Source organism: Dysidea avara, chromosome 7 (genome assembly GCF_963678975.1).
Source record: "Dysidea avara chromosome 7, odDysAvar1.4, whole genome shotgun sequence".
NCBI classification, from domain to species: Eukaryota; Metazoa; Porifera; class Demospongiae; order Dictyoceratida; family Dysideidae; genus Dysidea; species Dysidea avara.
In genome coordinates, this window is record NC_089278.1 from 22,770,123 (window position 1) to 22,789,151 (window position 19,029).

The following is a 19,029-nucleotide window of genomic DNA, read 5'->3' on the forward strand; positions in this document are numbered from 1 at the left end:
TAAGGCAATGCATTTTATATTTAAAACCAAAATTAAAATTGATACAAACCAAATACATTAGAACTACTGGCATGTTCCCAAGGTAACGCCGGTCAGCTCAACATACTCTCCACTGCTCTCTGAACATTCCAAGAATGAATAGATAATGCTGTACAGGCCTCTTGCTGTAGTAACGACATGTGATAGTGTAATATATTACAAGAAACAACATTGACAGCACTAGAAATAACAGTCTGAAGGTTGGAGAAATGTATGGGACAACTTCAATCAAGGGGGTGTCACTCAAATAGACGTTGTACTATGATCTGTGACTAGTCAAAGCCAATCAAGATCGACTTTGACCGTTTGACTTTTGTCGAAAATTTGTCTTGACCATTCACCTAATTCTGTTCATTTTCGCTATATTTTCATACACTACTAGTCGTGAAGCTTTGAGCGTGCTGAGAAAACAGTTTGACCATTGTCCTTCATGTAAAATCGATCTTGTTCTTTGACTGCAGTCGCAGATCGTAGTACAGTGGCTATTGGAGTGACACCCTCTTGTTCAATGGGAAGCCATAACCTAGACCAAAAATATCCTTCCTTTTAGTTGACCAAATTCTGATTATTATACCTAGCACTGCATAATATACCGTATGAACTTAATGAATTATATACCTCAGAGGAATATTGACAGTTGCATATTATTTGTCAACCTTTATTTACAAGTCATCATGCATTAGAGGCTAGTCCAGTGTTATGTAGTACATTATATTGAGCAAAAAAAAAAAAATTAGCCTTATTTCCTGTAGGTGCAAGGTCTTTACTTATCAATTTTTGTCAATGATAGGGGTCACACAAAAGGTCTCGTATATCTTTTCTCTAACTTGGAATTGAAGCCAAAACAAAGCAATTCTGTACTTCACAACTAACACCAGCTACATCAGTCACAGCTTTCTAAGACCACCTGACATGAAAAGGCCTTCTCTAAAAAAAATTACAATTGAGATCTGCAGTGAAGAAGACTACTGGTTTTTGATTAAGTTCCCCAAATCTGGTCACACATATTTATGTGCAAGTTGTATACGTATACATAATGAATACGAGGGTACTACTTCACACACAATAACACAAGACAAGCTAATCACCTCAGAGAATCCCATCATAACAACTTGCTTGATCTTCCCTTCTAATTCAAATGTACTACTATCGACTGGAGCTGTGTACATGTAACAGGGAGGACCGTACACACTGTAACAAGAGCACACTGTCAAAATAATACTCACCTCCAGCATAGATGTGTGCCCAATGTCTCGCAGTCTTACGGTATAGCTCTGGGGCTTCTTTATACTGTGATAGCAATTAATTGGGAGTAAAGTTCTTGGTTGTAATATGTCTCTAAAACAATTATGTTACAGCAAGCAAACTCTTTTGCCCAAGGTGAATGTTATAGAGAAGATCCACCTCCTATAGGCCTGAAATTATTATTTTATCGTTGGGGATGGCTACTCTCACTTAACCACAAAAACATTCGACTTATGAAAACTCGCACACATGCAGCACCTCATGATAAAAATTTTAGTTGGTCCTGACATTATGTCAGACCTGGCTAAAGGAATGCAGTCAGTCTATAGTGCTCTTATCATACCATAAAATCCCCCCATTTACAAACTGGCTAGTCATTTTGAAAGTCAACACTGCAGAGGCTTTCATGACTACATAAAAAAAACTATATATATAGCAACTGTTATAAGTCATTTGATCAAATTGGTCAGCCAAGTGCTACAAACAGTTCAAATAACATTGGTATCCCCTCCTACAGCACTCGAAAGAAATATTGACATTTTCACTATGTACAGGAACATTCAAGGAAGGTGGACAAGTCACCTGTTGAGCAACTACTGCATCCTGTGGATCATCTGGTTCTGCAGCCTGTAGTAGTGCCTGAAGGGAGGGTGTGGCTGGGTGATCATGTGACATGAAAGGGGTGGGCTAACCTGTATGGATAGTAGTACTGTTCTCAGTGTCATTGCTGCAGCCCTGTAATGTATTAGACTATGTCATGCATACACACTACACAGATACCGTAATGAACACAAACATGCACATGTACATTACACACACATGGACATCACATACTCACACGTCACCTACACACTCACCACTGGTCTCGTAATATATCCAAACAAATTGCTCCAGTTACAGAACTGATATTAGGGTGCCATATTTTAGTGATAAAGTTGACCTGTACGGGTGAAGCATATGATGTGGTCATTGTGACCACACACATACACTCACTTTAGGAGGATTAAAAGGATAGCTAGCTGGTATCTCGATGTTTAGGTGATAGGTACCTCCTGCAAGGACAAAAGGGGAGTGGCTCATGCAATCACATGATGCAATACACAGTACACAGACCGGACAACTCTTAAACTATGTAATACCAGTACAGTAGACCACTGCACAATGGAACTCCATCTTTCAGATGCCACTATAGTGAAATTTGTGTTTGCAAAATATATATAGAAATTTGTGACCCAGTCTGAGAAAACCGGTCTTATCGCCCATGTCAGCAGGTTCGATTTTTAACCCAGGACACGAAGCTACATGAATAAACTATCTAATTCCACAATCAAAATCAGCTAGACTTCAGTGGTCTGGTTTTGCTGGCTGCTTTTCTCATGCCCAGTGGCGATCCGTACGTGTGGTGTGGGGCCTTAATGGAGCTCTGGTCAGCCTGGGGATGACTGTATGTGGTTGTACAGCTCTGTGGTGTTGAATAAGTACCTCTGCTGTGAATTTCCTTTCATTTTAGCCAGTTTTGAGACCTCAATGGCCCAAAACTTGGCTTAATTCATCCCTTGGCCTTCCTTTTCAATTTTTGAACACCATCTTGCCTGCCTGCCTCCCACCCAATTTGCAGCTCACCTGATACAGTCAACCTCGGTTTAAAAACTATCTAAAATGGCGGGAAACTTAGTTGTTGGCTACTTGCACAGTGGATGCTCTGAAAGGTAAGGAATTGGTATAAAACGTGTGAAAATTTGGCACACATAGCTTCAACCATTGGCGAGCTATAACACACTAAATACTTAAAACCGGCGTTTCTCGATACTTTTAAATTGGCGATAAGCCCGGTTTTCCCAGACTGGGTCACATTTATAATACAATGGGACGTCTAATGTCATGAAGTCTGCAGACAAAATGTAAAAAAGTAGCCCCTTAACAGGTAAACAATATCGAAGGTTTAGGTTGCTGGAGTAACTCTATTGGGATATTAATAACATGCCAGCCAGCCAAGCCCCTTGAGACCCTATAATTTTGTAAGAAAATTGGTTGTAAAGAAGGTGGCTTTGATCATGCCTTAGCAATCAGCATAACAACCTTACTGTTGAAGCCTCTCCCAACTGTTAACCGTCTTGCTCAGGATGAGCTTTTGATTTAGAAGAGACCATCTTTAATGCATCCAGTGAGTCGCTATAATTTTTTGTTCACTTAGAGTATGGATAGTATATGCAATTCACAAATTTCCTGATTTGTGTACACTAATACAGAAGGAGCGTTCTGACATAAGGCCAATCAGATGGCAACACAACACTATAAGTTATAGGCACTATCAGTTATAGGGAGTTCATTGATCACCTTATTCCCTCTTCGATTCTGTGATTGACAGATACAACAACAGGCCACACAGTAAATCATTAAGGACAGACAAAAATGATAGTTTGTACCAAGGGGATATTATGAGCTTTTGCTTGTACAACATGCTGTAGTCAATAACAAGGAACACAAGGTTGGTATTTTAGACCATCTGGTGATACAAATAGCAAGGCCAGAAGAGTATTTGTGAGCAAGTATTAGCACAACTATTACTAGGCTCTTGGTGTGAGGTAACTAACACTATTGCTTGAAGTATAAAGGGATCTGGTGACAAATTACAAGTTCAGGTGATAATATTATACCACCTGGGGTGGAGGTAACAAATAAATTCACCCTGCATCACAAAAGCATGTGAGGAGACTACTCATACAAACATTAGTTCTTGCACTACAATATTAAAACCAAAATTACGTGCACAAAATTTTAGTCTCGATTATATATTGAAGTTTAAAAGAAATGATTTGATTGATAGAAATTGTTGAATATCTGACTTCCATTTTAAAATTGAGAACTATTATAATCTCTGTACATCCCAATAACACACTGTATTTAAGGAAAAATTTTGTTGTGACTTTTACACCCTCACCGTTCACACTACCTGGGTTGGGAAGAGTGTCGGGCTATTAAACTCGGGTTGGCTATTGTTCACATTATTGCATCTGAAACATACTCAATAGTGTGCGTGCTGAATAATAATGAGCCTAAACAAGTGCACAAAAATTAACAGGCCTTTGATTATATTTAGACGGTTAATAAATAGGTCTAGAATAAAATAACTAAGACATATAATGTTTAGGCCACTGTGTGAGTGGTCCATTTCCTGGGAACACCAAAGCATCGATATCACCAGAGCGCAACTGTCGAATAGTCTGCCAGAAGCACGGTACATTGTCGCCACATTGTAGAACATTTTAAAGAGGTCCAACAAAACCAAATCATTATTGTTAACCTGGTCGTATTGCATCCTAGTCCAGGCCAACCTGTGCCAGCCCACCTCGTCTTGCTAGGCCCAGCATAATCAATTCATACTGCAATTTATTCCAAACTACCATGCCATGCTGTATCTAGGTTAGAGGATAGTGTGAATACAGAGGAAGTTGGTCACGCGTCATCATTCATCTCGTGATCTCAAAGGAAGGGTTGAACTAATCCAACCTTCACGCCTTTTAATATTCTAAAGGACGGATTGTATATCCATACCAGAGCATCCCAGTTGTATTACAAGCCTTCTCAGTACAATGCGCTGCTTTCCTAGCTGCTCAACAAGCCTCAACACATAGAACAATGCTTGGTTACATAATTTCGTGTCGTAGGATTATGACGCGTGACCAACCTCCTCTGGTGTGAATAGGTACTAGTGACAAATGTTTATACTTTTGCTTGTGGGCTTCACATTTTTTCCTTGCAGGGATGTGCCCACAGTGATCGGTCCGACCATCACTCAAATAAAATAGCCACCACTACCTCTCACCAAACACTACAGATTCACCTTAGACATACACAAGTTAAGGCCCCACAAAACATTTCTGGACTCAACCCTGTCTCTTGTAGCCACCACTATTCTGAATCTGGGTACATCACTGTCCTTGACCATTGACTTGGCACAGATTTAGCGGCCTTGAGGTGCGACTTTTTTAGTCTGACTGTAGTCGCAGATCAACGTCTGGCCAGTGCACCCCTTTGAGAGGGTCACACAAATTAGGTCACTAGTCTAATATGGTAACTTACTATACACACAGATGTATGGCTACACTAACCAACAAATGGAGTATCAGGTGGTCCTGCTATAGTCCCCTTTAGCTTGGTGTAGTCCTTATCATCAACTAGCTCTATCTTGATGGCACACTTGGCCGCCTAAAACAAGCACTGTTGTCTCACGTGAACAACTCACCAGCTCTTGTACCTCTTCACTGGAGATGATCTCCCTAAACTCTCTCTTGACTCGTTGTATTGATATACCCCCTGACATGGCCGCTAATCCTAGGGGTGGACACAAGCGAGCAGTGTAACGGGACCGTGTAATACCTTGTTTATACGGGATAACAGCACACGGGAGACCCCTTCCCGAACACAGCACGATACTAGCACTCACCGTGACTATACCTAGTGCACTATTCCACTCCTCGCCTGCTTGTTGCTGCGCATTGTAAAGGAATTTTAGTGACGTAATATAATAGACTGGTGCGCTTTAATAAGAATTGTTAGTGCACGTGATGTAGGCGCCCTGTTTCAAGTTGAGTCGGACCGATGCTAGCACAATATAAGGTGAAGTGTGTAAACAAATGTGTGCAAGTGAAGTAAACGCTTACATATTCTTACATATGTACTTATGCTTCATATTCACGTCTGTGCGCTAAATAATTATCGCAGCGAAGTCTGTGCAAGCTTCTGCTGCTGTTGCTGAGTAATTTACTTGTGCAGTTGTTGGTACTGATTGTTCACTACCTCACGTGACCACACAGGTGTTGTACACTCACCAGAAGACCAAGAAACACAAAACATGGAAGGTGAGGGTGTGTGTGTAGCTATAGTCTCACATATGGCTAGAACACTTTTTCTTGGTAGTTTTGGTGGGGGGAAGCCCCAAACCTATGTGTCTGGCCACATGAGATTTGAGTAATGTAATACATTTGGTCCAGATTAATATTCCCTGCCTCGACTATAAGGCTTTGCGAGGAAAACCAGAGAGTAGGGCTGAGCGATAGTGAAATTTTCACTGTCCGAATGATATCAAGACACTGTTTACGATAGACGATAGTAAAGCGATAGTGATAATTCGCCTATTTCCTATTAGTTGCCTTCAAAGAGAGTTTAAAGGAGGGATGTACCCATGCATGTATTTTGCATAAGATATTAAACAGCCTTTTAGGCTGATTCTTGTTCCAAAAAGTTTATTATTTTAAAGTATTTTGCAGATATTTTAAAGTATTTTACTTGTTAATTACTGTCCGATAGTAAATTTTCAAGTGATATAGGCGATACCGATAGTGATACTATTCCGATATGCACATACTATCCCCCAGCCCTATAGAGCTAATGCTGGGTGCAAAAAAGTTGCAAAATCTTATGGTTACGGGTTATCCGATAAATAATTTTGTAGGCACTTTTGTTTATAGTTCTGCTTTAACCATTTCGCACGGAAGAACACACTAATATTACATGATATATTAACGTACAGAGTCATACCATAAGCAGCAATACACTCAAGAAGGGAAGCGCTTGTACAGAAATGCAGGCACTAAGCAGCGAAACTGTTAATTGCTATTCATCAAAAACCAGGTTTCATAGGAAGCCACATCGTAATGTTTAGCATTAATAAGCTATTACTTAAGGTCCTCACGAACGAATTAAGTTGTTATCCAATTGTAGCAACATGGCAGTGGACTTACGGTATTTCCGTAGCAGAAATAATCGCCATTATCCTCGAAAGATACGATAACTAACCAGCCTCTTGTCAGTTTTCCCACAAAGTCTTCACGACAGGACCTAGATAATATAACCACCCATTGACACTGCCATAAATAATTAGTACTAATTGGCTGACAGCTGCTATTTTTTGATGTATAATAACCACATTAAGCAGTAGCGCTAATCACATATTGCTGGACTTATTTTGGCATATGCGCCACTTGGGAGTTTGTAAAAGACGGAATAAGGAATAGCGGAATAACGGAATAACTCGCATCACAACGAATGGGCATTTATATGGCTTATGCAATGTTAGGGTGATTGTACTGTTACAGCTGTGAACTCATCCCTCGTAGATATCCTTACAAATGTAGGGTGATTGCGTGTACTGTTACAGCTGTGAACTACACTGCTTCGTCACTCATAGATGTCCTAGCGAAATGATTACTATACGCTCTTACTACTACTGTATGTAGCTAAGCTAGAATATACAGTAGTTAGCTATTAGTTTCGTTTTCGAGTCTTCATCCTTCCAGTGGAGGGATGAAACGAAACGACTGTCACGCCCCCTTTGCTCATGACGTTGGTACCATACTTAACATACAGTACCCGCTTACGAAGTGCAAAATTACATTTGATTATAGCTCTTACTAGCTACTACTGTATGTAAAGTATGGTACCAATGTCGCGAGCAAAAGGGGGTGTGACAGCAGTTTCGTTTCATCCCTCCACTGGAAGGATGAAGACTTAAAACGAAACTAATAGCTAACTACTGTATATTCTAGCTGTGCTAGCACAATGATACTTAGCTACATACAGTAGTAGTAAGAGCGTATAGTAATCACTTCGCTAGGACGGCTATGAGCGACGAAGCAGTGTAGTTCACAACTGTAACAGTACACGCAATCACCCTACATTGTAAGGATATCTACGAGGGATGAGTTCACAGCTGTAACAGTACAATCACCCTAACATTGCATAAGCCATATAAATGCCCATTCGTTGTGATGCGAGTTATTCCGTTATTCCGCTATTCCTTATTTCGCCTTTTACAAACTCCCGCACCACTTATCTTTGTTGCTATCGCCTTGACTAAAGTCAATTAACACTCACTTTGTATGATTCCTCTGCTAGTGTTGTGTGGTTATACAGCGCTTTGAAATTAACAACCTTCTCACTAACACCTGCACGAGGTAATTTCTAGTTTCGTGACACGTGCGCCAATATACCGTATAGCCTGAATATTTCGAGGGGGGGGGGGGGGGGGGGGGATTTTTTGTTGATTTAGTGGTTTTGGGGGTTACCAGTAGACCTCCATATAGTCTAATACATTTTGGGAGTGCAACATTGTTCAACCTTGAAAATTTACCCCCCAAAATATTTAGGCTATATGATAACATCATCCATTATTGCGCATCGAAAAATAATAACCTTTTATTAAGTGCCTAACCCAAAGCCTTAAGTGCACAAAAATTATAATCTCTTCATTAAAAAATAATTATGTGTGTTATTTCTACAAGCATGCTTTGTATTTGTCAACTTCTTTTGTTGTTTGTAATTTATGAACTGGTACCTGCAGCGTTGCCATCATAAACACTCAATATGAACTCTTGTTAGCTGTGTGATATGATGAGATACTCTAATAGAACAGTCACCATTCCTCTCTAATATTGCAGTCATTGTGTTGAGTCATTATAAAAGTGCAATGGTGAATCAGCCTTGATATGAAGGGTTATGAAGTATGATAAGAAGTGCATGCATGCTTACTTGTATACCAACAATTTTAAGTTGGATCGAGGATCAATGGAAAAAAAGTAGTGCTAAACAGTACAGAACAAGAGAGGTTGTCTATACCTACAGATATACTAATACCCATTTAATCTCCATACTTCATAATATATAGACTGAAGTATATATTCCACCCATTACTTAGTACAAGCAGCTTCTCTGTGAGCTATCCAGTCACTATGGAAAATACAGGCAATGAGCATGATAGCTAGTCAGGTGGAAGCCATATTGCACTGTCACAAATTGACACCTTGCATTGTCAGCAAAACCACAAAGGAGGACAAAGGGGCATGTATTGTACCGTACATACTAACTACGGTTGGTGAAAAGGCATATCTCTGGATGAAGGGAATTTGTAAAATACAGAATACGGAATAACAGAATAAGCAAAAGTTATCTTCTGCAGATTATGTATATAGTAATCATTTACCTTGTAACAGCTTTACATGGCATACCATGGTGATGGATAAACAGCTGCTGGGCGAGCATTAAATAGGATGAGCACACAATGAATCATCCCTGACTGCGATTTACCTTTGCTAAACTTACTTGATAGTGTGACTCTAATAAATTTGGTCTGATGAGCGTGAAGGCCAGCTAGTTTGTCTTAAGAATAGAACTAGGCCTTAGTTTTATAGCAATATCAAATAAGGAGTGTGGGTAATTACGTTTAGCAAAGGTAAATCGTTCTAGGAGGATTAGTTCTAGGAAGATTGATTGTGTGCTCATCCTATTAATGCTCTTCCAGCTGCTGTTTATCCATCGCTGTGGCATGCCATGCAGAGCTGTTGCAAGGTAACTAAAGTATGAGTATGTAACTATTTGCATAATTTGCAGAAGGTAAGTTTTGCTTATTCCGCTATTCCATATTCCGCATTTTACAAAGTCCCCTGGACGAAGCGCCATCGAATGGTGAAGAAATTAAACCTCCATTGTCAAGTTATGTTTGGCTGGAGGGCATCAGTTAGTTAGTTAATCAGTCAGTCAGCATATAATTCTGTTAAATAGAAGTTTTTTGGGGGTCGCTTTGAATACAGTTATGGGCTTGGCTAAGCCTGACCAATGCAGCTGTTATAAAGGAAAGTTGAGCTGTTTTTGGGTGATATATTGTTGGGAAACCCTAATATACAGTACCAAGAGTTTATATATACTTCTTAGCAGTGTTGGGAGTAACACGTTACTTATGTAACGCGTTACATAATATTATTACTTTTGTTGTAATAAAGTAATATAACGAAATACGCTATAAAAACAGGTAATATAATGCAAGATACTTTACTTACAAATGTAATGCGTTATCTAAGTAAAATAATTACTGTAACGAGTCTAATATTATTATTAAAAGTAACGAAGTTACTAATCTCATTAGTAATCTTCTGAGAAGGCCTACTGAATGAAGCTTATTCACTAGCTTCTTACTTATAACCAAGATTTGCACTTTGTCCAACAACGCAATCATGTCACATGATAAGGTGGTAGTTTCACACGTGACAGCTTAAGGCTGTGGACACAAAGTAATATAATATGTAATATTATTACAGTTACTTTATTTTATTGGTAATATGTAACTGTAACTAAATAGTTCTGTTGTAAGTAATATGTAATGTGTAACTAGTTACTTTTACAAAGTAACTTGCCCAACACTGCTTCTTAGAGTATCCTACTCTCATGTACCCCTTGTAGAAGGATGTATCGTGAAGTTATGACGTAGCACTTCTGAGTTCGCCTGTTTTACTTTGTATAATTAATGATGTCATTAGTTGAACATGATATTGATTAAAGGCGTGCCTAATAACATCGCTAGCAACCAAATTAACTCCAGCTCTAAGCATTTCTCTCTAAACTACAATCGTTCCTTCATAGGTTCAGACTGCTTTGTAGGTATTTCTTGTTAGGACATTTGCGAATATGACTACCCCGAGTGTCACAAGTGTGAAACAGTGCCAATGGTTTTTGCACTTTTATGGCTGCTTGTACGTCACAAACCACAACACCTTGTTGTTACGTCATAACTTCACAATACGCCCTTCTACAGAGAGTAGGATACTCTCCTCAATATGTATTATGAGCTTTTGACAGTACTTATATTGTTAATTAATAGCACCATTTCTAAATTCATATATAGCTGATTAATCCTGAAGGGATGATGTAAATTGCAAGAGGTGTCTGGTGTTTAAAAGTAGCGCATCAACTTGTTTCACAAGCTTTAAAAATGGCTATTGGTAGAACGCTGAAGTCCGCTCCTATCAATTTCATCACGTGATTCATATAATTGAGTCTTAGCATGATGTATCGGCAGAGTATATACGTTTGTATCTAGCAGTATCTACATTCTTGTGTATTACATTACAGTAAAACAGTATCCTGTTAAAAGTGGATGACAACAACAAGCAGAGGACCTCGCAGCAAACAAACCAGACAGGAAACTGGTGACTGTTATGCTATTCTAGTCATGGTGTGTTTATTAACGAGACTGTAAGTGCTCCCTTGGCAAAGTCCTGGCTAAATCGCTAAGTGCCACAGAAAAATCCAGTGAATACATGATAGCAAGAATGGCAGCCCTGTTCTTCTATGCTTCTCATCACTGAATTGTTGCTGTACACATGCCAGCATTACAGGACTTTTAACCGAGCTAATGTATTGCTTACCAACTCCGCCTTATTCGTGCTGAGAGGCAAGAGTTTACCTGGTAGTTAGCTAAGTGTAAGTGGAGAGCATGGCGGGCAGTAAATCCTTGAGCAAATTGCTTCACAAATTTAATTGCCACTGGTCAGTTTCTTCTGCTACTATGTCTCCTTAGTTTAGTTGTCAGCCATTTCTAATATGGTAACTATTTCTCTACCAGTAATCTGTGTTTATGTACTAATGAAGTATTGACCTCTGTTCATTCCAGCATGTCTTTATTGATTCCAGCTCGATGCACCATGCCAAAGACTCATATATATGCCTAGCATGATAAAATTAATGGGTGTGGAATCCCGCTCCGTAATTCCAAGTTTTACCAATAGCCTTTAAAATTTATTTGAATAGTCCACTATCATATTAAGTTACACATGTAATGCTCATCCTATAGGATGGGATATTACGAGTATACCAATCAAAGGTGATGATGATGATGATGTAATGGTATGTGTTAATTAGAAGTGTGGTCTAGGCTACCTTACTAGATGCAAGCGGATCACATGATCACTTGGACACACTATATATTAGATCCAGTCAGGTGAGCCATTAAAGAAGGGTGTAGTTGAGAGAGGGGTGTGGCTGTAATCACCTGCACATAGGTGGAGGCAGGACAGGAATTGGAGAGTGACCGGTACATCATTGATGTTGATCAACTGGAGGATGTGAGAAGGGCTCCAACCACACCAGTTCATGTGGTATCTACCAGCAGTGATCACAAGAATGTGACTAGTAGCACTCACATGGTCCCTAGGAGGAGTGGTGTTGACATCATCAAGTTGTTAAAGATGACATCACCTGGTGATCATGTGATCCAATCAAGTAGTCATGTGACTTCATTTGATGTTACTGCCACACCTCCCTCATCACAATCAGGGTGAGTCGATACAGAGAATTGTGAATCTTTGCAATACAGGAAGTCACCTGAAATTTGACCTATCAAAGTTGTAGTGACGTAATTTGGGCACATTTCAAAGTTGATATTAAAAAGGAAGACTTGTGATTATTTGGGTAATCACTTTACAGACATAGATATTTATTTTTGGTGTTGCCTGTTCTGTGCTATTTTAAAGGAAAAGTGGCACAATTGAATTAGATGACCATTTACTGTCTTGTAATTGTAGTTACATACGGCATAAGTCATGATATGAACTCTCGCTTCTAGCTGTGGGTTTGTACATATACAGCACTGAAAGTTAGTTTGAATCTTTGCATGTGAACAAAGTGATGAAAGTAAACAACTGAAGTGGAGATGTCACAGTGTTCATGTAACTATGTCATTGCAATGCCACTTGCGGTAGCTATACGCATCTAAGTTGGAGTGACACAACCATCATAAAATTGTTATGTAGCCAGGCTAAGTAACTCATGACTGTAGCATTTTAAAGTTTGCGTTATTGAATACCTTTTGATCATGTTGACCTAACATAATTATATTCTTCATGTACATGTTTTGATCCTCCCACCATATAGTTCTGTAAGAACTTTTTTTAGTAGACTACAAAATTACCATTATAATTCTGTAAAGCAATAGACTACAAATTTACAGTTTTCAAAAATTAAGTTTGGCATGAATTTATGCAGCCAAGGAAAATTTGCCGTCTCTTTGTGCTGCATACAGTAGTGTTAGATAGGTTCAAAAATCATTATCATGAGGTTTTCCTGAATCACCAGCTGGTTTTCCTTCTTTTTTCTTCCCGAAATCTGCGCCTGCTCCTTTAGCAATAGGCTTGGTATCTCCGGATCTGCCTTTAGCAATAGGCTTGGCATCTCCGCCTTTCTTGACTTCAGGTTGCTTAGGTTTAGTACCTTGACCGTTCTTAGGAGGCATCCTCAAACATCTAGTTGTTCGAAGAGTTGCTTGAGATTGCAGTATGAAAAGACGACCAACTGGGAGGATTTTATACCGACATGGTTGTATCCGGTTTTGTCAGCCATAAGTACAAGATTTGCTTACCCAGGTTTATCAATCAAGAATGTCAACTCACTGTCCTTGCAACTGTCTGCTCTCTTGTTAGACTTGTATGAACTTTCACCTGTGAACTTTAAGAGGTTGCAAGCTGTATTATTTTTCCCAAAAGGGTGGGGTCCAAATTTTTGCAGAGATTACTAAATACAAGATACGTTGAAACCTCAACTGAAACAAGTTCTCCAGGGCTGGATACAGGCTGTTACCGGTTTTGCTAACTATAACCATGTTTTGTTGTAGGGCATGTACTAAGTGATGAGAGACGTCTTATTTTATTGGCCTATTTTATATAAGACAATACACATAAGTACAGGGGTCTAGACTTAGGGTTGCCATGCACTGATACCCACAGGGTGGTCAGTCAGGAGCCCTACACTATTATATTGCAATACAAAAACAATAATTCACTTGTAAAAATTGTAACGTCCCAGTGATAGATCAGTCCCAGTCCAGGAATTAAAAATCCTGTTTGAGCAGGAGACAGCAACGCCAGCAGCCTGGGGATTGTATAGTTTCAAACGGATCATATAGTTTTGTATTTTAAATGTTGCCTGTTTCCACCTGACACAAAAGCTTGGCATGAAACTACGTCAAATACCTTGTGGTGTTCACAGGGGACGTACAATTCTGAGGGTCTAGCAAGGACCATCAATTAGAACTGTTACACGATTTGGTGTGCAGGCTATTTTTGCCTCCTTACCAAAATGGTATAATATTATTATAAAAACAATTACAACTATCTACAAATTACAATTGCTTGATGCAGGAGTCTTGAGCAGTGTGAACAAGGACACAGGTAATGAAATGTACACAGGTTGTTGTCAAAATTGGCTGAATGATTCTGCAAAAAATTTCTTCAACTTTGCTTTGATTACTTCTAATGATTGGAATAGGGCAAATATTGGTAGAGAGTTCACAATCTGAGTAAGTGATAAAATATGAGTTCAAAATGGCTGTCTTAGGGCAGAGCTTTGTGCTAGCAGATCTTGCAGTACGTAGTAAAATTGGCGTAGGTTTGAATGTAAAATATATCAGATGGATGTAATAAGCTGGTTGAAGTAGATAAGTAGTTGTTATTTAGCTGAGGTATTCCTTTGAAATCCAAATTGGTATTGTGTAATGCAGTTGAAAATTGAGTTGATAGTCTTGTCAAATTAATTTTTCTAGAAATATAATTATCACAAAGAAGTGAGATCGGATGATAGTTTTTAGTAGAGGCTTTGTCTCCAGATTTATATTCAAAAATTATTTTATGCAATTTTTATTTCCATGTCACTGGTGGTTTCACAATGCTGGTTGTGAACAGATGGTGAATGGGTGGAGCAAGAGTAACTTTATTTTACAAGAAACTGCCACTGTTCACTAAAGCTGCTGCTCTCACGAATCTGTATGAGTCTACCTCTGGACTGGCTGCCATGTGATCGTCACTCCCAGATGCTCTAAAAATGGAGGACTTCCAGATCCCATCCCCATTTTGGTGTTTAGTTAATATGTGTTGTATGACAGGTAGAATGATACAAGTAGTTGCACCAGGACAAAATTTGATTGTTGCATACTTCTTATGATCTGTAAATGTAGAGACTGGGATTTGTACTTATTTGGTTATGTCTAGCAGATGTATGATATATTTATCTCCTGCTTAGCAAACTTGCACTTGCTGCGTTTCAATCTCAGTACAGCCTCATACAGGTGACACAGCACTTTCTTCACATCAGCTATATGTCCTCCATTGTAGCTAAAACCACTATTGTCATCTAAATATAAATTTCGTTTGTAAAGCATTGAAATGTAGCTGGGGAGAATCCAAGGTGACTAGTAAGTGCAGTCCTACACTTGCTATTGTCAGCCATCTGAACCTGATGATAGCCTTTCATCAAGTCTATGGAACAAAACTGTTTCCCTTTACAAGTTCCAACAGCACATCTATCCTTGGTATCAGAAATCTCAGTGTTTCTGTTAAGTGCACAATAGTCTACACACGTCCTCAAACTTGCAACTGAAACTAAGCAAGGGGTTTGTCTGCAGTGGCTTCCTCAGCTCTTCTTGAAGCTCAGCTCTTAGAGAATATAACAATTTTCAAGGGTTGGCTTGCCTAGAACTGCCTATGAAGAAGCTTGTCATGTCCCCCACTGAGTACGACAGCATGCCTTGATCCCTTGTTTGTGACACACTGCCTCATCTAATATATACAACCCATAGATCTAGAGTATGCATGGCACCAAATACATAGCAAGTATTGTACCTTTTGCCATACCAACCACTTGATAGTGGCCTCGCATCTATACAACCCATGCCACACAGGTGTACTGTATTGCCTTCTAAAATTAGCTACTTGCTCAAATAATTTTTATCTCTTATCATAATAACCCTCTGTGTAATTATGAACTCTTGTTGTTATAAACTGTACAATAGCATTATTGGTGACATCATTAATTATTCTGGCTGTACTGTAGTGACTAGCAATGTGATGCGGTGGGGGAAACTTTTTGTTGGTGTAATGTACAGGTCAAAATGAAGATCACTGATTTCCCCCATCCACAGGTCACTATTCCCAATGTTTGGTGTAAGATCTAATGTGAAGAGAAGTAGATCACTGGACGTACCTTGTAATGCAGCCAATCATATCCAGCCAGTCCATGCTCAGCTAACTTCATTTGACTCTGATCCTATTAATGAGAAGGAAAATATTTCATTTGTGGGTGACAATATATTTTGGGATGAACAAGATTCCAATGGTTACCACGATGATGAGTTAGTTAGGCAACTTCCACCAGCCCCTCCTTCTATCCAACAAACTGGTAGTCATGGTAACATCATTAGGAAGGATCAAAGACCTAAAAGCATCAGAAGAAACATTGAATTGTTTAACTCTCCTTATATTAGCAGTGATAAGGGACTTCCCCATGAGTCAGCGAGTTCTAAGAAGAGGAAAGTGTCATCTAGTGTTGCTATGGTTACACCAAAAAGTGGGAACAAGGTACAGTCTAGAAATTTTTATTGAAGTACTTTATTGTCTTGTTATTGTTTCCTTGCCAAAAACAGCTAAGGTGTAGCTTTCAAAAGGAAATCAAAGCTGATGGCCAAAACATGGCTGCAATTATGTTAATGGGAAATGTACATTATCACCAAATAAAATTGCAGCTATTTATTGGCCTCCACTTGATTTTGCAGCTTGGTTTTTTTTGTCACTTCTCATTTTATTTGTATGCTCCCTATAAACTAGCACTTCTGTTTCTTTCAAACCACTAATTATAATGCCTCATGTTTTCAATGTAATCCAACATGTTAAGATAGAAGAGTGCTTGTAAGTCTGGATGCTTGCCCCCAGGAAAAATCTTATAATCAAATTGACAATTTTGATAGTACTCAAATACTAATGTTGTGTTTCCTAACACTTGAGAGTTTCCCATTCAGAAGGGCCAATATGAATTTCAGGAAACACTACCCTATCTAGACATGACAATCATTCTTATGATTTCTCGAATATTGTTTGAGGATTACGAGGAACTAAAATTGGTAAGTGAATATGTTCTTACTTCTCCAAACAGGAAGGTAAGGTGTTTGAATCTGAAGGAATTTCCACTGTAGAGTGTTACCAGTACTGTGCTGTTTTGAGCTACTACTGTATACGACACATTTACCTGTACAATACAGACTAGTTTGTCTCACTGCCACTCCAGACACACTATCCTGTGTCTTGGTGATTAAAAATTTTTGATGAAAGGAAAATAATATTTTAAACTTGTAACTTTTCTTCCCTTTCAGTATTTGAATTGATATTACGCATCTTTATAACTACAGTATACTTCCGTCCCATAGTTACCCATTGTCATTCCATCACTGGAGGAGTGTCATCAGCTTCCTGCCACACCCCTACGGGATCATGTAATTCCTTCCTGTTTCCCAAGTGTAGCAGCATACAGGGATTGTTTGTGTGCAGCCCTAACAGGTGAGTGTTAGGAGCCAAGTGTATAGATAGTAGTACCACAATATTATACAGTATGATAGCACTGATAAGGATCATGAAGATTTGCACTTCCCCCACACAAAGCAGTATTGACCAGAATCCAACCTCACAATATCTTCACAGCACCTTGGCAGTATTGGTTAGGTATAATCAAGCTTCAAAATGCTTCTACAAAATTTTATTATTTAGTTTAATAATGGATTTTCTTACTGACTGATCCCACCGGACAAAAGTATTGCAATAATAATTATCTCTATCGTGGCTAAGGCTATGTGCTTGATTTTTTCACTGTTATACATTATTTCATCCTGACAGGTACGTCTTCAGTATGTGCAATGGACTCATCATGGGCTCTTTTCTTTGTTCAAGATGTCAATTCACAGTAGTGCACCTGATCTGGTTTGTGTTGTCATGTTAAAAAAAAAAAAAAATTGTACTAATTTTTTGCACCATGCCCCCAACAGTTCAAATAAGCAGATTGGTGGTAGGCTAGCTCACTAATTTATACCCTTTTCATATGGTCACTTTAAACCATTCAACACATTCATATGAGCTTCTTAACCCGGGTTGAACCTCGAAGTCATAAAATGTCGTAAGCGAACAAAGCAGTAGGGTTGAACTCTAGTAAAAGCAAGTTGTGGTTTTTGGTGAATGCATAAAGTGCTTATATAGAAGAATACCATCATGTGATGATTGCTTGTAAACAGAAACTGGTTGAAAGTGGGTTACTCAACCTGGTCACTTTTGAGTGTCCATGTGAAAATAGTGATATTGTTGTCCGTGTGTAGCAGGCAGAACAAAGTAAAAAGCTACACAAAACAGGCTGGTTATAATTAGCCAATGGATTAAGTTATCATGTTGCATTGAAGACACATTGTTATATTTGACCAATACTGCCATAGACTGGTGGAAAACACAAACCTTTGTTCTGTCATACTGTATGATATGAGTTCTGTTCAAATGCTCTAAACACCTACGCTCTAATTACCCTAATTGAATGCAGCCATTTCAATTATGGGCTATAAATAACTAAGTCAGGATCTTGTGTGCTAAACAAAACTCCGAAACATTTACACTTGCTCCCTAGAACACATCAACCTAATTGTTTACGATGTCATCAATCGCTGGCATCAGATCATTAGTAAGGTGGATTGTTCTGGTCTACGATTGGCTGGAGGTTAGTTGTTGTAGTGATGTGTGCAGTGTAGTCTAATAGTTTGGTACTGCAGTTACCATGACTACTACAGAAGTAGAGACGTCTTCCAGCAATAATGCTGCACCATGCTGCAAACATGGTGAGAATGTGTGGCTCAGTGTATCACATGGTCACAGCCCCACCCCATAGGACCTGCACAATTGAGGACCGTCAGAAAGGAGGGTGCTAACAAGGTAATGATTAGCCAGTGTGATGTCATATTACATCATCATTACTTGTTGCTAGGGACGATTGTTCTATACTTGTAGTCAACCAATAGCAGTTGGTGATCAGTGTAAGGTGAGGAAGTGGTCTATGATTGTGGTATTTATTAATAATTAGTATGGTGTATCTTATTAAACATCAAGGCCCAGCCATTTGTGC

At 39.0% G+C, this 19,029-nt stretch overlaps 2 protein-coding genes across 6 annotated transcripts in view; one reads left to right on the plus strand and one right to left on the minus strand.

The window, feature by feature from the left end:
• Positions 1-5,842, minus strand: LOC136260240 (ubiquitin-conjugating enzyme E2 K-like). The gene is made up of 10 exons (XM_066053913.1): positions 5,732-5,842; positions 5,543-5,619; positions 5,397-5,493; positions 2,278-2,336; positions 2,142-2,224; positions 1,977-2,019; positions 1,867-1,923; positions 1,266-1,329; positions 1,128-1,198; positions 1-164 (listed from the first exon to the last, which is right to left on the minus strand). Exons 2-10 carry the CDS (start codon positions 5,606-5,608, stop codon positions 93-95), a joined length of 612 nt encoding a protein of 203 aa, XP_065909985.1. The 5' UTR covers positions 5,609-5,619; positions 5,732-5,842; the 3' UTR covers positions 1-92.
• LOC136260231 (5'-3' DNA helicase ZGRF1-like) overlaps positions 5,822-19,029 on the plus strand; it is a 24,814-nt gene continuing 11,606 nt past the window's right edge. For 4 of the 5 annotated variants that reach the window (XR_010703455.1, XM_066053897.1, XM_066053899.1 and 1 more), the window contains exons 1-11: positions 5,822-5,904; positions 6,102-6,146; positions 11,909-11,938; positions 11,990-12,055; positions 12,117-12,391; positions 16,025-16,460; positions 17,303-17,432; positions 18,538-18,626; positions 18,676-18,745; positions 18,796-18,839; positions 18,892-18,945. Coding sequence is in view for 4 of the 5 variants with exons in the window: in XM_066053897.1 (XP_065909969.1) it covers positions 5,887-5,904; positions 6,102-6,146; positions 11,909-11,938; positions 11,990-12,055; positions 12,117-12,391; positions 16,025-16,460; positions 17,303-17,432; positions 18,538-18,626; positions 18,676-18,745; positions 18,796-18,839; positions 18,892-18,945 (1,257 nt within the window). In the remaining variant the exon portion in view is untranslated. Of the gene's footprint in view, positions 5,905-6,101; positions 6,147-11,908; positions 11,939-11,989; positions 12,056-12,116; positions 12,392-16,024; positions 16,461-17,302; positions 17,433-18,537; positions 18,628-18,675; positions 18,746-18,795; positions 18,840-18,891; positions 18,946-19,029 lie in introns of all 5 variants that reach the window. The other variant, XM_066053898.1, reaches the window with a different exon arrangement.

Coding starts and splice junctions, on each gene's coding strand:
- LOC136260240 (XM_066053913.1), bottom strand. CDS start 5,608: ATGTCAGGGGGTATATCAATACAACGAGTCAAGAGAGAGTTTAGGGAG. Junction 2,225..2,277: donor ATCCTTTTAATCCTCCTAAA/GTGAGTGTATGT, acceptor TCACCCGTACAG/GTCAACTTTATCACTAAAAT. Junction 2,020..2,141: donor GATATATTACGAGACCAGTG/GTGAGTGTGTAG, acceptor AATACATTACAG/GGCTGCAGCAATGACACTGA.